This window comes from Colius striatus, unplaced genomic scaffold (assembly GCF_028858725.1).
Source record: "Colius striatus isolate bColStr4 unplaced genomic scaffold, bColStr4.1.hap1 scaffold_44, whole genome shotgun sequence".
Taxonomy (NCBI): domain Eukaryota; kingdom Metazoa; phylum Chordata; class Aves; order Coliiformes; family Coliidae; genus Colius; species Colius striatus.
The window spans coordinates 1657047-1674286 of NW_026908525.1; the positions used below are offsets into that span (position 1 = coordinate 1657047).

At 50.2% G+C, this 17240-nt stretch overlaps 1 protein-coding gene across 1 annotated transcript; it reads right to left on the minus strand.

The window, feature by feature from the left end:
* Positions 1-4008: 4008 nt before the first annotated feature.
* Positions 4009-13776, minus strand: LOC133629426 (Ig heavy chain Mem5-like). Its single transcript, XM_062020066.1, has 8 exons — positions 13719-13776; positions 13114-13430; positions 12312-12315; positions 9988-10032; positions 6487-6771; positions 5722-5805; positions 5265-5381; positions 4009-4652 (listed from the first exon to the last, which is right to left on the minus strand). Exons 1-7 carry the CDS (start codon positions 13774-13776, stop codon positions 5266-5268), a joined length of 909 nt encoding a protein of 302 aa, XP_061876050.1. The 3' UTR covers positions 4009-4652; position 5265.
* Between the last annotated feature and the right edge of the window lie 3464 nt (positions 13777-17240).

The window sequence follows — 17240 nt, forward strand, 5'->3', positions numbered from 1 at the left end:
ATGTTCTACTCCATTTCCTCTGTTACAAGCCACAACTCTAGAACTCATTTATCTGGTATGCTCAAATAAAGCTGCTTTGAATCTCAGTTCAGATGTTCCTCTTCTTACACCTTTCTGGCTCTGGATTTTCTAAAGCTTTGACATCCCATAGCCAGGGTTTCCATCTGCCCCAGCTGACAAGGGAAGAATGCCAATGAAGTGCCCAGTTGAATTGGAGGCAGGTGCAGAGACAACACTTACTATGGGGTCTGGGGGGTTGGTTTTTTGTTGAGTTTCTTTCTTTTTTCCATTTGACCTATTTATCAGAGAATCACAGAGTGGTGGGGCTGGAAGGGACCTTTGGAGATCACCCAGTCCAACCCCCCTGCAGAAGCAGCTCCCACCTAGATCAGGTCACACAGGAACGTGTCGAGGTGGGTCTTGAAGAGCTGCAAGGAAGGAGCCTCCACACCCTCCCTGGGCAGCCTGGGCCAGGGCTCCCTCACCTCACAGGGAAAGAGTTTCTCCTTCAATGGAACTGTTTGTGTTCCAGCTTCATCCCATCACCTCTTGTCCTGTCACTAGGTCAAGCTGAGAATGTTCTGAGAACAACAAACACTCTGACCAGCAGGCAGCAGGAGAGATCACAAAACTCACTTTACATCAACGTATCCAGTTTTATCAGGAGCTTTTCAGTGCTCTGGGGAAACACAACAGGCAGCTCATGTCACACCCAGCAGAATGCAGGAGCATCTTTATTCTATTTGTTCTTGTGTAATAGGAGACAGGAGGATTCAGCTGTACAAAGAGCTGGTTCATTGTTATGGTTCTCATGCAGCTGGCTATTGCTTAGAGTAAGAACATTTTGCAGACAGCAAGCTGTGAGCTTTTGGCAGAGCATGCCCATGAGGCTCAGTAGCATTGAGGAAACAAATGCCAACTTAGATGGTGAGAAGATGTTGTTAGTGACAGGGATTTGATGCTTCATCCAGCTCAGAAAGGTCTGAAGCCTCCCTGACCCAGGATGTGACCACCAATGGTTAAAGAAAACTTGGCCAAGTACACCATGTGTGTCTTATTCAGGTAAAACAAGAAAACAATGCCTAAAAAGGTGACTAAAACAGATTAGAGCAGAACAGCCATAAAACTGCACTCAGCAGAAACTGAAACGTTTCCTGCCATTGGCTAAATTGAACAGCACTTGCAATGCTGCTGAGAGAGGAATGTGAAACAGCTCAGCTTATCTAAGACATGATGTTCTCTTCATGCACTGTCCAGAAGAAGGGATTTGCCAGGAGTTAGCAAAGTAGTTTAGATTTTGACTTGAAATCCAGATGTCATCATCACTACAATGGCCTCTTACACAGGGAAGCAAAGTAACTTTCTGAGCAGCTTGGCTGGAGAAGTTACTCTCCAGTGAAACTACATCTAGCAGAGAAATGACCATGATGATGTTTAGATGAAAATGAAAGTCTTTCAGACATAATAAAGACTAAAACCCAAGCCTATACAACTGTTTGAAGCCTGCAGCTGAATGACTGGGACTTGCAGAAAGCTGTCAGGTCATAATCTCATTAAGGTCATCATTTGATTATCTCATGGGATATGGTTCTAGAAGTGCCAATGAGAGATGGTCAGTCTTCAAGCACCACTTCCTCCAAGCCCAGGATCAGTGTGTCCCAATGCACAAGAAAGGAGGAAAAGGAGGTAGGAGGCCTCCATGGATGAGCAAGGGTCTGCTGGGACAACTCAGGCAGAAAGCAGCCATCTATGAGAGGTGGAAACAGGGGCTGGCTTCTTGGGAAGAGTACAGGAACATTGCCAGGGCTGCAGGGGTGCAGCTAGGAAGGTCAGAGCCCTTCTGGAATTAAATGTAGCCAGGGATGTTAGGGACAGCAATGAGGCATTTTTCAAGTCCACCAGCAGCAGAAGGATGGTGAGGGGCAATGTGGGCCCACTGCTAAATGCTGAGGGTGCCCTGGTGTGTGAGGATGCAGAGAAGGCTGGAGTACTGAATGCCTTCTTTGCTTCAGCCTTTACAGCCAAGGCTGACCCTTGGGAAGCCCAGTCCAGCAAGGACAACAGGATGGCCAGGAGAGGACTTGACCTGGAGTGGAAGAGGAAGAGGTTGAAGACTTGTTGGCCAAGCTTAAGGCTCATAAGTCAATGGGTCCTGATGGGATGCATCCCAGAGTGCTGAGGGAGCTGCTGATGGGATTGCTAAGCCTCTCTCCATCAGTTTTGAACAATTATGGAGGACAGGCGAGGTGCCTGAGAACTGTCAGGAGGTTGGGACATCTCTCTGTTCTATAGTAGCCAGCAACAGGACAAGGGGTGATGGGATGAAGCTGGAACACAAAAAGTTCCACTTAAACATAAGAGAAGCTACTTCCCTGTGAGGGTGAGGGAGCCCTGGCACAGGCTGCCCAGAGGAGTTTTGGAGTCTCCTTCCTTGCAGCTCTTCAGGACCCACCTGGACATGTTCCTATGCAACCTGATCTAGGTGACCCTGCTTCTGCAGGGGGTTGGACTGGATGATCTCTAAAGGTCCCTTCCAACCCCACCACTCTGTGATTCTATGACTCTGTGGTTTTGTGTAAATACAAGTGCTGATGGTGACATTGGCTCCTTAAGCTCTCTCTTCAAAATGCAGGTGTATTGCAGTAGATCTGCAAAGACACAGAAATACTCAGGAAAACTAAAGCAATAAAGCTTTGTGTTACTAAAAATAGCCCTGTTCTCCTCCACATAGTGGGGAAAGGTGTATGATGTGCTCTGCCCACCTCCAACAGCCTGACTGACACTGCAATGCTTGAAAGAGGTGAATTACTCTGCATGTAGGACCAAGTTTGCTCAAAAGCTGTTGCTCTGGTTCTGATCCTGAACTCCCTGTGGATGCCAAGATCCTGAACTTAGAAGCCACCAGGAGCTTTCTCTGCCCCACCACAACAGACTTCTGCACATTTTGTCTCCCCTTTTCATGTCTTATAGATGAATATCTGGGATCAACAAGGTACAAAGAGGGACCAGGTGAGTCCTTTTCCAAGATGCCAAACAAGACTTGGACCCTACACCTCTTCTTTGTCACTTGACATCCCTGGCAGCCCTGCAACAGCAGCTGCAATGCTAAAAGCCCACAGGCCCCCAGGGATGCTGTGACTCACCTGCTGCATCATCTCTTTGCATCTCCCTTGCACTCCTGGGAACTATTCAGGAAAATGTCATGCCATGGTTTGCAGAGACACAGAAATGGTACTCCCAGGCTGAGTCTTGCCTGAGAGACTGCAAAGTGTGGAGTGCAAGAGGTGACACCAGAAAATCATGATCAAAACACCTGCTAGGGATACACACTGTGGTTGTAGGATGCACTAAAGGATTGTGCTGGGTTTGTGTTTGCCATGCACAGTTCACTTAGCTTCTTCACACAGTGAGGGTCACCTGGGGGTGTGCAGGGACTGACTAAGCTGACAAAGCTTAGTTACACTGACCTTGCCATGCACTCTGCAGAAGCTGTCTTACAGCCAGCAGTGGAACAGTCAATAGATGAAAAACCTTCTTTCCCCTCCAGGATGTGGTTAACTTGTTTTGCAGACCTAGGGGGATTTAGTCTTGCCTGGTGCAACTTAGTCATAGCTTAGACCACAGCATCCTGTCTGTTGCTTGCAGAGAAAGAGGAGTTGGGGGATGTGTGTTGGGGGCTTTGTGAATCATAACCAAGTTGCTGTGGAAACTATCTTTCCATCACACCACCTTACATTAATCCCTCCTGGCCTGCTCCTGCTCTCAATGAGTGGAAAAAAACAGCATGCTTTTTTATTCCTGAAATGTGCATTTTCCTTCCTCATGCTCATATCAAACTGTCTTTTAACTGGCTGCTCCTTAGACAGGTGTCTTTCTGTTATGAAGCAAAAGCATCTGAAAGCCCAGACCTCACCTGAATCTCTACTCTGACTGCTCATTAGGTCAGTTGTGCTGCAGCAATCTCCATCTCCAGGTCATGAGGGAAAAAGCACAGAACAAACCACAGCATTCAGGCTTAATAAAGCTTTATTTTGGTCAGTACTTCTGCAGCCTAAAATGCTGTGTGCCACACATTTGGCAGGAGAAATGCAGGTTTAAACACTTCCACGGCTGAACAGCATCTGGTGGAATTGAATCACTTCACATCCAACACAGGTCTTCTCATCCACACTACAAAATTGCTGAGGTAATGCTACCTCAAAATCATTCAAGCTCTAAACAGCATCTACTCTGCCTGCATTCCCTCAGCAGTAATACATCCATAATGCAACATGCCTGTAAATGCTGGGTTAAAGGGTCATGTATCTATGAGGACTGGGTGTTTCAAAGCTCTGGAAGCAGGCTGGATGCTCCTCTGCAGAGGTGAGAACAGTGGGGTGAGCGACTTCTCCTTAGCAGGGGGATAAGGAAAAAATACAGTCTCCTCAGTTCAGAGAGAAAAAGAAACAGCAAAAGCAGCTCCAAGTCTTCTAATGAAATACAGGAGCCAGGCAGGAGCCAGCAGTGTGGGCTGTCTGGAGGGGAGGGTGCTGCGTTGTGTTCTGGATGGCTGTTGGCAGCAGGTTTGGCGTTGGCTGTTGGAGCCCTTGTGCTGCTGGGACTCGCTCTCTCCAGCTGCTCTTCAGAGTGCTGCTGCCTTGCTTCCCCACCAGCTGCAAAAGTGACATTTAAACTCCATTTCATGCCACTGGGGCTACATGCCATGGCCTGAGAGCTCTGAGGTCAAGACAGGTAGACACTCACCAGACATTGCCTGGACTATCTTTTGTACCTCTTTGTATACCTTTTACAGATCCTCCCCCCTCCTCTCTTTCCTCCCACTGCTTCACCTATTAGTGGCCTTGCCTTTAACCCCTTAGCTGCCTTCATTTTTCTCCAGGCTTTGTGCTCCACCACTTGAAACAGTCAATGAGATCTCTCTCAGGCCCTTCTGGTAATACCCAAGTTGTTCTGGCAAAGAAAGTTTGCTGCAAAGATAATCTGGGCACCAGGCAGCAAGACCTGAGCTTTGGCTATGAAAGGGGCTGTGTTCTTTGTGCTTTGGGAGTGACAAGGGGAGGATTTCCAGGTGCATTTTCTGGTGGCTGTTGGGGGGGAGGTTTAGTGAAGCATTGTTGTTCCTTCCCCCAGAAACCTCCCAGAGTTCTTTCAAGGGAGCAGCAGCAGGTGAACAGGTAAAATGACAGAGAAGTACAAAAAGACAAGGGCTCATTCCTGGCATCAGCTTCCAGCATGTCTACAGATAAAGCTGTGTGCTTCCTTACCTCAGAAAACAAACAGCTTGATGCTCATCAGGGTACTGAAGGCAAGACTTTTTGCCAGCAGGACTCTCAAGCCCAGCACAGCCACAGCCAGCGTGTTTGATTTCTCCCCTTCAGCATCTGTTCAGTGACAGGGAAAAGATGAGACAGATCATGGTCTACATTTGGATATTGTGACACTGTCAGAAAGTGGGAGGGGAAAACACCAAACCCACAGGTTATCCATTCAGGGAAAGACACAGCAGCAAAAGAAAAGGTGATACATGGCAACAGCATGGGAGGAGGATGTCTGTCTGCACTGGGGTTTGCTTTCTGTTGCTTGTCTGCTGCTAAGCCTTGGAAAAGCAGCTGTGTTTTGCTTTGATTTGTATTTTGATTCCCCCACCCCTGAGAAAACACCTTTGCATGCATTTACCACCAACCTTGCAGTGTAACTTCACCATCTGCTTAGGGAACCGACCTTGTGCAGAGGTGTCTGTGCTGTTGCAGACCTTCTCTCCCACTGATCCTTCAGCCTCTCCCACTGATCCTTCAGCCTCCTTTTCTGCAGCACGACAATGAAAAAGTGTTACAAAGCACAGCCACATCTCTAAAAGGCTTAAACAACATGTTCCTATGACCCTTCCCAGGGGAACACGTGGGCAGCACAGCCTGAGGCTCAGCCAACCCCTCACCAACGTTCCCACAGAGGGGGAAGTTTCTCCCTGCATTTGCAGAAACCAGACCAATGATTGAGTTGTTTGGGGTTCAGCTTTTGAAGGAGCTTCACGAGGAAAAACACACCCTCCCTTTCTGAAGAGAAATGAAAGCCCACCACTGTGACCCTTGGCTGTGTTTTGAAAGGCCATTTCAGGCTGTGCCAAGGTGTTGGCTGCCATGGGGGAAAGAATGTAGTCACAACTAGACCTTTAAAAAGATTGTGCCTTACTTCTAGCCCCCAAAACAAGGAACTCCAAGTTGTTAAACAGCTCAGGCCATTGCTCCTCTTCAATATCTTTCATCTCTACTTGGTTAAGTACCAGATGTCTCCCCCATTTCTGCTGGTGACCCAGTGCAGTGCTTACTAGCAGGAGAAACAGCAGCAGAAGATGCTGCCTCCAGGAATAAGTTGCAGCCGTCCCACAAAGCCCCAGAATCACAGAATGCTGGGGTTGGAAGGGACCTTTAGAGATCACCTGGTCCAACCCCCCTGCAGAAGCAGCTTCACCTAGATCAAGTCACATACCTGGCAATGTTTCATTGGCTGTAATATCTCTGCCATCGTATCTGGCTGTGCAGGACACCTCTGTGCCTTTGGTCACGTTGACCACCTTGAGAGCATCGTACAACCCTTCTGATGTCAGCAGGGGTGTACTTTGCTCATATCTGACTTCAGTGGAGGACACCTCCAAGAGGATGTTCTTTGTGTAGAACTTCCTTGCCAAACAAGCTGCTTTCCTGGTGTTGCCATCTTCTTCCAGGTTCTTTGACCTCATCACAATGACTTGAGGGTCAGAGTGGCTTATATTGCCTGTCAAAAGAAAGCATTGTCTGGGCATGATTTGATTCAATGGCCAACTTGGCTGAGTGCTGTCACTTAAGGATCATCTATACTCCAGCTCTGACTGATTCCTGGCTTTATCAATGACTAACTGCCTTTTTTTCCTCATCATTCCTTGCTGCTGCTTCTCAAAGGTCAGATCAAAGACAGAAAGTAGGGTTTGTTTTCATGGCAGCTTGAATTTCCCAGGATTCTAAGCCTCCTTTTCCCAAAGCTCATTCATTGCAGAAGTAAAGGACTTGCACATGAGAACTTTTATGCATTCCACTCAAGAGTCAGATTATACTGCTGTCTCAACAACTTCATTCCTAAAAATAACATCTCAATAAAGGACTGTCTTGCACATTCATGAGGCACAAGGGAATAACTGGTTTGCCTGAACTCTCCCTCCCCTCCCTCAGATCTTCTTCTGACGGAGCTAAGTGTTTGAACCACTTTAACCAGAGGAATAGCACAAGGAGAAGTCAGTTTGTTGCTTCACTGCTGTGCAAGGTTACTCCAATGAATGACATGACTGGCAGAGAAATGAAGTGCTGCAGCTGGACTGGGGGACAAGGTTGAACCATAAGGAGAAACTCCTTCAGTGTTGAGCTGAGGGAGCCCTGGCCCAGGCTGCCCAGGGAGGGTGTGGAGGCTCCTTCCTTGCAGTTCTTCAACACCCACCAGACACGTTCCTGTGTGGCCTGATCTAGGTGGGAGCTGCTTCTGCAGGGGGTTGGACTGGGTGATCTCTAAAGGTCCCTTCCAACCCCACCACTCTGTGCAAAGATTTACATGTCCAGTTAGTCAGGAGCATGCTGATGCCTCTCTTTACTGCAAAGAGGTGTGTTAGGCTTTGAGTTTTGGTCAAGAGATGCTTCAGCTCTGACACTTTGCTCAACACTGGGTGCTTTTGCAAGGCTTCATCCAGGGGCTCTGATCTTACTCTCTTTGCCACCCATACCCCAGTCCTGAGGAACTGAGCTGAAAGCCAAGTAGCACTCTGACATAGCTTCACCTACAGCAAACAGATACCAAACAGGAACCAAACATTCACTGAATTCACTCCGTTCAACCCCAACTCTGAACCATTTAGTGAGATTAAACCAGTACAGAAACGTCCATAAGGTTTCATTCAATGCTTTTGTACATCACCCTTATCTCAGTGCTGTCCTTCTAAATCTGACCTAACAGGAAGACTTGAGAACTTAAATGTCAGCCTGCACAGAAACTTTCTTCCCCTTGAGGCTGCCAAAGCATGACTTTTTAATAGGGAAATCATCTAACTGCACAGCAACATGTAATACATACAAAGCCTCAAGTCTAAGGAGCTACTTCAAAGCATTAGGGAGTCACTGGCTGAGTTTAAGGAGGAAGGAAAGGGACAAAGGTAAAACTCCAAACAAGAACAGCTCAGACAAGGTTCATACATAAAGGACACCTACCTGGCTCCACGCTCACTTGAGTCCCGTCCCCAAACACAAGCGCAGACACAACACACAGTTCAAACACCTCAGTCACAAAGGGCCCGTTTTGCTCTTCCCTCCACAGACATTTCCCTGCCAGGTGCTGTAACGTGGCTCTGCCAGAGGCTGCCAGCCCTGTGGCTCCTTTGTTACCTGACAGGAGGCTTTTGGTGCTTTCTGATCCCCAGCAGGTTTCAACAGCCAATACACTAGCAAGCTGCTTCTCTGCCCTAATGCACTGGCTGAGACACCTTCAGCAGGAGCAAATGTGGTTGAGAAAGGGAATTATTTCTTTATCAGGCCCCAGAAGCCTCAGCTCAGCCCCACTATTGTGCATTCTCTGCAAATACACACACAGGTTCCTACAGCTGCTTGCATTGGGAGGGATTCATGTACATACAGGACTCTCTATGTGACACACAAGAGCATCACAGCAGCGTTTCTGTGGGTGTGTGGAATGGCAACACCACTGCTCAATCCTCCCCCTCCCTCTCTTTCATTCAATGCTTCTTCTTGCCACATTCTACTGTTCTCTGGGGCATCTTTTACTTCTGACAAACAAGCAAATATCAGCTTCCAATCAGTGCAGGCTGATGCTAAAACAATGGAATCTGGCAGTTTCTTCTGGCCCTACACTTGCAACTGAGCATGGGCTGGCTGGAAAGAACACATCTCTCCCCAGAACGAGAGCTTTGCATTCCTCTAGCCCTTTGGAATTGGAAATGGACTTGCATTGTTCCAAAACAGACATTTATTCCCATGCAACACACCCAACAGACCTGGACAGACATTAGGCAGCACCTAAGGGAGTCCCAGGGCTTTCTGGAGTGAGAGCAGGATGCTTTAGATCTGTAACATGACATGGGACACTTTTGCAGCACTTTTAAGGCCGTGCAGACCTCTAGAAGCATCCTAGCAAGTCTTCAGCTATGCACCTGGATGTTTAGGGTAACAAAGACCTACCTAACACATTCACCTCCTGTCCCATTAGTCACACTGCCACAGAAAAGCTTGGGGTGACACCCACCTATCCTTCACACCACAAAATAACAAGTGGAGCTGGGAAGGACTAAGGCTTGTTGGAATCCCTGCTCACCACACCTGCTTTTTCAAAGCCTGGGCAACCTCACAGCTCATCTTCTTTCATTCTAAGCAGCCTTGGATATGAGGCAGCTGTGACAATTTCAGCCCAAGGACATTACACCTCCTTTGGCTGACCTGCTTCTGCAGGGGGTTGCACTAGATGATCTCTAAAGCTCCTCTCCAACCCTCCCATTCTCTGATTCTCCTCTGTTTCCATGCTAGTGGAATTCTTTACCTGGTGACACTATGAATGTGGCATTAGTGTCAAAAACTAACTCCTCATGCCAGGGAGCTAAAGGTCCACCTCAAAACATCTCTCCACTGTCCCTCAGCTGTGCATTCCTGCTCAAAATCAGCCAGTCACAATCCACTGGAGGATAAGACACTTCACAGGAACTTTGGGCCTGAGTGCTTTCCACACTGGGAATAAGATGTAACACCTTAAGTATTGCACACCCAGTGCCTGGGGATGATGGAGCAACAGCAACATACAGAGGCAGCCTTCCTGAGCAGATTCCAGCTGAGGATTCAGCTGGAAACCCTGGACATGGAGATTACTGCAGCAGAAAGCTCTTACAATGAACCCAAACCATCAGATTCCTTCATCCTCCTCCACATCAGCAACACTGAACATCACAAGTAACATGCTGATACTTACCTGGCTCCACTGTGAAAGTCGTCCCGCTGCCAAAGACGAGCTTATCTGTCCTCACACTTATTGCCACCAATCACTCTTTGCTTGTGCTGTCCCAAAGTCTGGCAAGAACAGGAGCTGAAAAGCCACATATTTCTCCCAATCACCCAGGGGTGCAACCCCATGAGGCTTTCCAGAGGCACCTTCTCTTCCAAACCTAGAAAGGGAAAGACAACCATCGACCAGGTCGATGATTCCAAAGTCAGGACGGAATTTCCAAGTTCTCCCTTTCTTCCATCTTTCAGAAACCCTTTGGGCTCTGTCTTCCCAGGATAAATACAAAGAGGAAAAGAATGTTGCATTCATCTCCATCATTTCAGGCTCCCAGCTCCTTTTGTCCACACAACATGTTGCCTTCTTTCCTCCTCGAGGTTTTTGTACAGGACCCTGAGCTGGTTCTATCGCTGTGGGTCCCCAGCCCCCACTGTGATGTATTTCACTGCAAAAACTGCCTCTTCCTGCTTCTTTACTGCACAGAATGTGCATTAAACACTCACGTGGCTTCTTGAGTGCTTTCTCACTCAACACACCACATAAACAAACAAGAGGCCAGGAAACAGGGAAGAAACAGGGAAAATCAGCACTTTTGGTGCTATCTCCAAGCGTTTGTGACAATCTGCTTCACCTTGATCCTGGTTCCAGTTCTCAGGGGCGTGAGGAACGAGCCTTGTCTGGGCTCTAAAAGTTGGTGTCTGAGGGTCATTTAGTGCCTTAGAAAGTCTTTCTGCTGTTTAAAGGTGAGGAAGTAGGCAAAATGATTGTCCAGACACACAGGTTTTTAGTGCAGTGTTTGAGTTCAGGATCCAGAGAGGACAGGACAATGCACAAAGCAGGGCTGGAGCCCTGGGCTTCAGGAGAGCAAGGACTTGCCAGGAAGGTGGAGCCTGGTGGGAGATGCTCTCTTCTCCCAAGTCAGAAGTGACAGCACAAGAGGAAACAGCCTCAGCTTGTACCAAGGGAGGTTTAGATTAAACACTGGGACAAATCTCTTCATTGAAAGGACTCTCAAGCTTTTGGACATGCTGCCCAAGGATGTGGGAGGATCACCATCCTTGCAGGTATTTAACACATGTGGAGATGAGCTGCTGAGGGACATGGTTTAGTGCTCCTAAACTCCTCACTGTCAGCTTAGAGGTTGGGTTAGATGCTAAAGGTCTTGTCTAACCAAAACGATTCCATGTCTTACAGTGGGTGAGGTAACACCCCAATGGCTGGAAAGGCATCCCCATGCCCTGTCCACTGCCCACAACACAGTCCTGGGCCTTGGAAAACAAGCCTCATGGACACATGGCACCCCAGGAAAGGCTGAGTCAGATCATGGGGCTCATTTCTGGAACAACCTCCTGGATCCTTGGGCCAAGGAGCACAGTGCTGAGTGGGTCTGTCACATCCCCTGTCCTGCTCCAGCACCCAGGAAAATCAAACCATACTGCTACAGACCACACTGGGCACAAAGGGGGTGGGACCTTCAAACATCAGCTTACACATTGAGCAAGAGCCACCTGGTGAGTCAACACTAGAAGATCTGCTCATCAAGCTGGCCCTGCACAAGCTGAAGTTCCACTTCCTCCACAAGGAGATCAAGTCCCTGTGGGGCATGTGAAGAATAGGTTAAGGAAGACAGTCTGGGTCAGTCTTGCCCCTGGCAAAGGCAAACCCAGCTGTGACACTGCTTTGCTCAAGGACCTGGCTGCACCTGGGTGATGGGGAAAGATCAGCAAGTTCAGTCCCTCATGGGGATTAGATTTGGGGTGAGAACAGCTCATGACCTAAACTGTATTAAGTTACTTTGGAGCCCAAAAGTCATGGACTCAATGACCTCCACACACACATTAGAGGGAGAGCCCATAGACCAAGGCAATGATAAATGTGTGTGTGTGTGTGTGTGCAGAACCCATAGGAACATTGCTAGTGATTACTTGTTGGAAAGGGGAGGACCTGGGCACAATGTAGATGGTGCAGAACAAAGGGTGCATGAAGTGCTGCATTCAGCTGGCTTAGATGTCATTTGGACAAGAAGCTGGGAGAGGACACAGGCAGGAGACTTGACCTGAACTAGCCCAGGGCATAATCAACAACACAGAATGTCATGCTCAGGATAGGAACTGGGACAGGAGGGATTATGCCTCAGGGGCACACTGGTGTGGTGAGAAATTGCACTGTGCAGCACCCCACAGATTCTTTTGTTATTGCTGCTGTGGTTGTTATTTCTCCTCTCCTTGTGCTGCTCTGCTCAACAGTTCTTCACTCACGAGGTCTCATCATTTTCTCACGATTCACCTCCCCACCCCACTGGGGCAGCATCAGTGAGCAAGCACCTGCAGGATGCTTCGTTGCCAGCTGGGACTGAACCATGACATGACAGTGTGGGCATGGAGTGGGGCTGGAGGGGCAGAAGGTGCCAGTGCTGTGGGCACACTGCAACTCTCACCCTGCAGGGAGCACTGACAAATCACTGGCTTGGCAGCTAAACCTCTGCTAGGCAAGAGGAGATGTGCTGTAGGGACACCCCGACCTTCCTCTGGAGCAGCACTGCAGGCTGCTGCTGCTGGGACACTGGACATGGCCCCAGGGCTGGCAGCTTGTCCCTTGCTCCTCTGACACTCTCAGATCTGGGAGGAAAAAAACACAAGATTCCCTGTTGTGCTGAGAAGCTCCAGAATGAGCCTGCACTTGCCTCATTCCCTCTGCCCAGTCCTCAGGCAGCTAAGCTGTGGGCTGCACTGAGTGCACCTGAGCCATGCCCAAACCCAGAGCAGGGCTACTCACAGACCCAGCAGCTGGGCCCTGGCTGGGGACCTGTCCTGCTGGGCACCAAACAGCAAACACTGTTCCCAAAGGCTCTGCAGTGTGACAGGGGGAAGGATCAGCACGAGACACGGGCAGACGGCAATCAGAAGGGACAGGGCACAAGGGGACAAAACCAGCTCAAATGTCCCTCTCACAGTCAACCACTGGAAAGCTGAAGCTGTAAATACACAACTCTCTGGGAGCAGCGCTGGAACAGTGTGGGGGTAATTCCCAGTGCCCAGGCTCACAGTTGGGGCTGTGCCAGGAGGTTTCTGATGCAACTCGGCTGCGTTTCCTGACGCTGTGGGTGGGAACAGCACAGAAGTATCGGGCAGAGTCCCCTGGGCTCAGGGCACGGAGAGACAGAGATGCCTCCGAGCGGGAGTTGTCCCGGGACACAGTGGCTCGGCCATCCACTGCTGCTCCGTATCGAATCAGCGATGAATCAAAGTGGATGAGGGACACCCACTCCAGGCTGCCGCCGGGTGCCTGACGGTACCACCTCACTGTGCTCGTCCCGAAGTCGGGGCCGTGTCCGCGGCAGGAGAGGAGCACGGAGTCCCCGGGCGCTCGCTGCCCTCCGCCGGCCTCCAGCAGCCTCAGCTGCGCCCACACGCCTGCGGACGGACGGACGGACGGACGGACGGAGAGCGCGGGCACCGGGCACGGCGCGCCCACGGCCCGACGAGCCGCAGCCGCCGCCCCAGCGCCCCCCGGCCGGCCCGGACACAGCCGCGACAGCGGGGCGAGCCCCGCAGCCCAAGCCTCCCTCGCCCGCCTCCTCTCTCTCGTCCCTCGCCCCCTCCCGCCTTCTCCTTCTCCCTCCGCCCGTCTCTCTCCGCATCCGTCCCGCTGCCGCCGCCCCAGCCCCGGGCTCGCCGCCCTCCCCGCCCGCCGCCTCTCACCTGCCGGCCCCAAGGCCAAGCCCAAGCCCAGCAGCCACGGCCCCGGCCCGGCCGCCATCGGCGGAACAAGGGCCCGGCGGGGCCGCACACGAGCCGAGCGGAGCCGAGCTCGGGCCCGCCGCTGCCCGCCCCGTCGCCTCGGCCCCTCGCCGCCACAGCGCCCGCGCCTCTGCCCGAAGCCCGCACGGCCGCCCCGGCCCGGCCCCCCGCACCGAACGCCCCTCCGAGCACCCACACGCCCGTCCCGCCACGGAACAACCCCTCGGCCTTCTGGCAGCCACCACGGTACCCGGCAGCCAGCGGCGTGCCCTGCCGCCAAAGGCAGCCGCTGCCACCCTGCGCTGTGCCACACCGACGCCTGCGGCACGGCCAGGGGCATCGTCCTTCCCCTCTCACCTCTGCCCTCAGCCCTCCGCATCTGCTCATCTCTCTGCAGCCCCCTGTGCTGGGCAACTCTTACGTCACCGTCTCAGCTGCCTTCTTACACACACAGGGTTATTTCAGTTTGAAACATCACAACAACTGCTTCAGCACTTGCTAAGCACTTGGTGATAGTTTCATCAATTAGCTAAGCACTGGCAATTAGCTCAATCACCTAATGATGAAGTCGGTATTCGTTTGAATCACCTAAGGACCAAACTGCTCGAGTTCCAAACCACACCCGATAAGGACCTGCAGAGACAGGACCCTGGGACCTGTTGGGACACGACCCTGGTGTATGGATGTATTAGGTTCCCGTAGCTGTTACCTGAGTTGTTACTACAACAACGACACTGATATCGTTTTTAAACCAACCGCTCTGATATTGGAAATGTTCTAATAGTTAGGAGCCAATCAAGGTAAAGGGCAAATGAAGAGCTGCACATTTGATGCATGCTTTGGTTGGCAAATGCAGTTCTTTGTTTGAACCGTTTAAAGCCCTTGAAAATGGCAACTAACAAGGGAGCACGTTCGGAGGAGCTGCCCCGTGTTTCCCAGCGCTGCATAATAAAGAAGTGCCCGCTGAGCTGCGTCCCTGTGCAGACAAGTCTTTTGTCAACACTTTTGGCGACCCAGATGGGACCTTGCGAGTGAGACTGGACGGGATCAGATGCTGATGGAAGTCCAGCCGGCACCGAGGGATTCTCGGGGAGGAGCCGTGGCACAGGCTGCCCAGAGGGGTTGTGGTGGCTCCTTCCTTAGGGGTCTTCAAGACCCACTTCGACATGTTCCTGTGTGACCTGATCTAGGTGACCCTGCTTCTGCAGGGGGGTTGTGCTGGATGATCTCCAAAAGTCCCTTCCAACCCCACCACTCTATGAGTCCATGATGGGTGTTGCAGCCCCTGAGTCGGATGAAGCGATCGCAGGGCTGACATTGCTCTTGGAATAAGAGCAGCCGGAGAGAAGCGAAGCCAAAGAACCAAACGACTGCTGAGAAAGTATTTGCAACTAAAAGGGCTTTAAAATGGCAAATAAAGTACCCGAGAATTCACCCCTAAGGTGCCTGTTCGCACACTGGAAGGGATTTAAGGGTGATTTTCGTAAAGATCAACTTATAGAGTAGTGTAACGGTGCGTGGCTGTTATGTGATTTGGAGAGTGGGGGAAAGTGGCCCTTAAATGGGACTTTGAATTACAATACAGTCTTGCAATTAATGTCATTCTGTAAGAGGGAAAGAAAATGGGATGAGGTCCCATATGTAGATCTTTTCTTTTACCTTCGAGAAAAACCAGACTGGCAAAAGAAATGCGAATTAGATAAACAGGCACGTACCCAAATGCCATTAACCGTAACACAGATGAAGGCTAAAAAGAATCGTTCTGCCTGTACCCTTACTAAAACCTGTTACAAACATTTGGCTATAAAACAAAAGGGAAAGGAGCGTGATAATACGGAGCCGGCATCGGACATAGCTCCATCTGCCTCCATAGCTCCCACTCCATGATATCCCCCTCTTGCATCAGCATCTGAGTCTGAGGCCGATGGCCCAGCCGGGCGACCGGCGCTAGGACCTGATGATTTAGGTCCCCGCCCAAATAGTAGGAGATGGAGAGAGGAGGAGGGATCAGAGTCGGACTCGTCTCCACCCGTACCCAGGGGACGCATTTGATAACTCCTCTAAAAACACGGGAGGGGAGACGGTTGAGAGTCCCCTTGAGACAGGGAGTTGGGCAACACGGACCAGTGGATGTAAAAGTGCCCTTCTCTCCCTCAGGTCTAATAACAGGGACAGAATCAGCTGGTCCTTATAGAGAGGATCCTGGTAAAGTGGGCAGAGTAATGGGAATGAAAACTCAAAATGCTGATTGGGAGGATATACAGGTGATTTTAGATACTCTTACGGACTCCCGTGACAAACAGATGGTTTTGAGAGCTGCTCGAAGGCGGGCAGAAGAAGATGTCCGTGCTCGGACAGTAGGTGGTACCCTAGATCAGAACTTCCCTACATGGCACCCACAATGGCATCCCAATAGGGACGGTCACATGCAGAGGCTGAAAAGGTACCAACGGTGGGTTTTAGACGGGGTCCAAAATGCCATGCCCAAAGCTATACATTGGTCTAAATGATATGATGTGAGACAGGAGAAGAAAGAACCCCCAACAGCATTCTTAGAGAGGCTGAAGGAAGCAGTTCCTAAATATACCGACTTGCAACCTGAAGCAGACGAAGACACTAAGGCACAATTAGCCTTCATGTCTCTGGGGCAATCACAGGAGCACATCAGAAAGAAACTCCAAAAGCTGGAAAGAACAGATATGTGAAATTGGGACCAATTCGTGGAAGTAGCTTGGAAAGTTTATAACGACAGAGACAAAGCAAATGAGATAAGGAAACAAAGGCAATGACTTGCATTAGTGAAGAGGAGCCCTGGATTTTCCAATCAAGGACGGGGACAAAGCTCTGTGAGAGGAGGGGTGAGAGGACAAGTTGGCAGAATCCCCCTTGGAACGAATCAATGTGCTTTTCGCAGGGAAGAAGGACGTTGGCAACATGAATGCCCTAAATTAGCTGCTCAACATGCTACATGGATGGTCTTGGGAGAAGAGATGGGTCGACGGGGACCGGAGGTGAACCCAGCTGAGCCTCTGCTTACAATGAAGCTGGGAGAAAAAGAGGGTACATGTTGGGGGGACACAGGTGCAACCTTTTCTGTATTAAACAGCCAAAAAGGAAAACTTGGAACTCAAACTGCAAAGATCGTGGGAGCCACAGGGAAAGAGGAAAATCGGCCATTTCTGCAACCCTGACATTTACAATTTGGCAACAGAGTTATAACACGTGGATTTCTGTATGTTCCAGAGTGTCCCGTACCCCTGATGGGGAGGGACTTGTTGTCTCAATTAAATGCACAAATTGTCTTTGAAAACGGAGACTTGATACTAAAAATACCCGAATCAAAGACAGGACAAATAGAGACGAGAAAAGAAACACCAAAGGTGCTAGAATTACCTCCAGGGGTGGAGAACGCAGCGACCCCAGCAGTGTGGGAAACTGAGATTCCAGGAGAATCAAGGTCAGTTCAGGGTTTAAGACCCACGA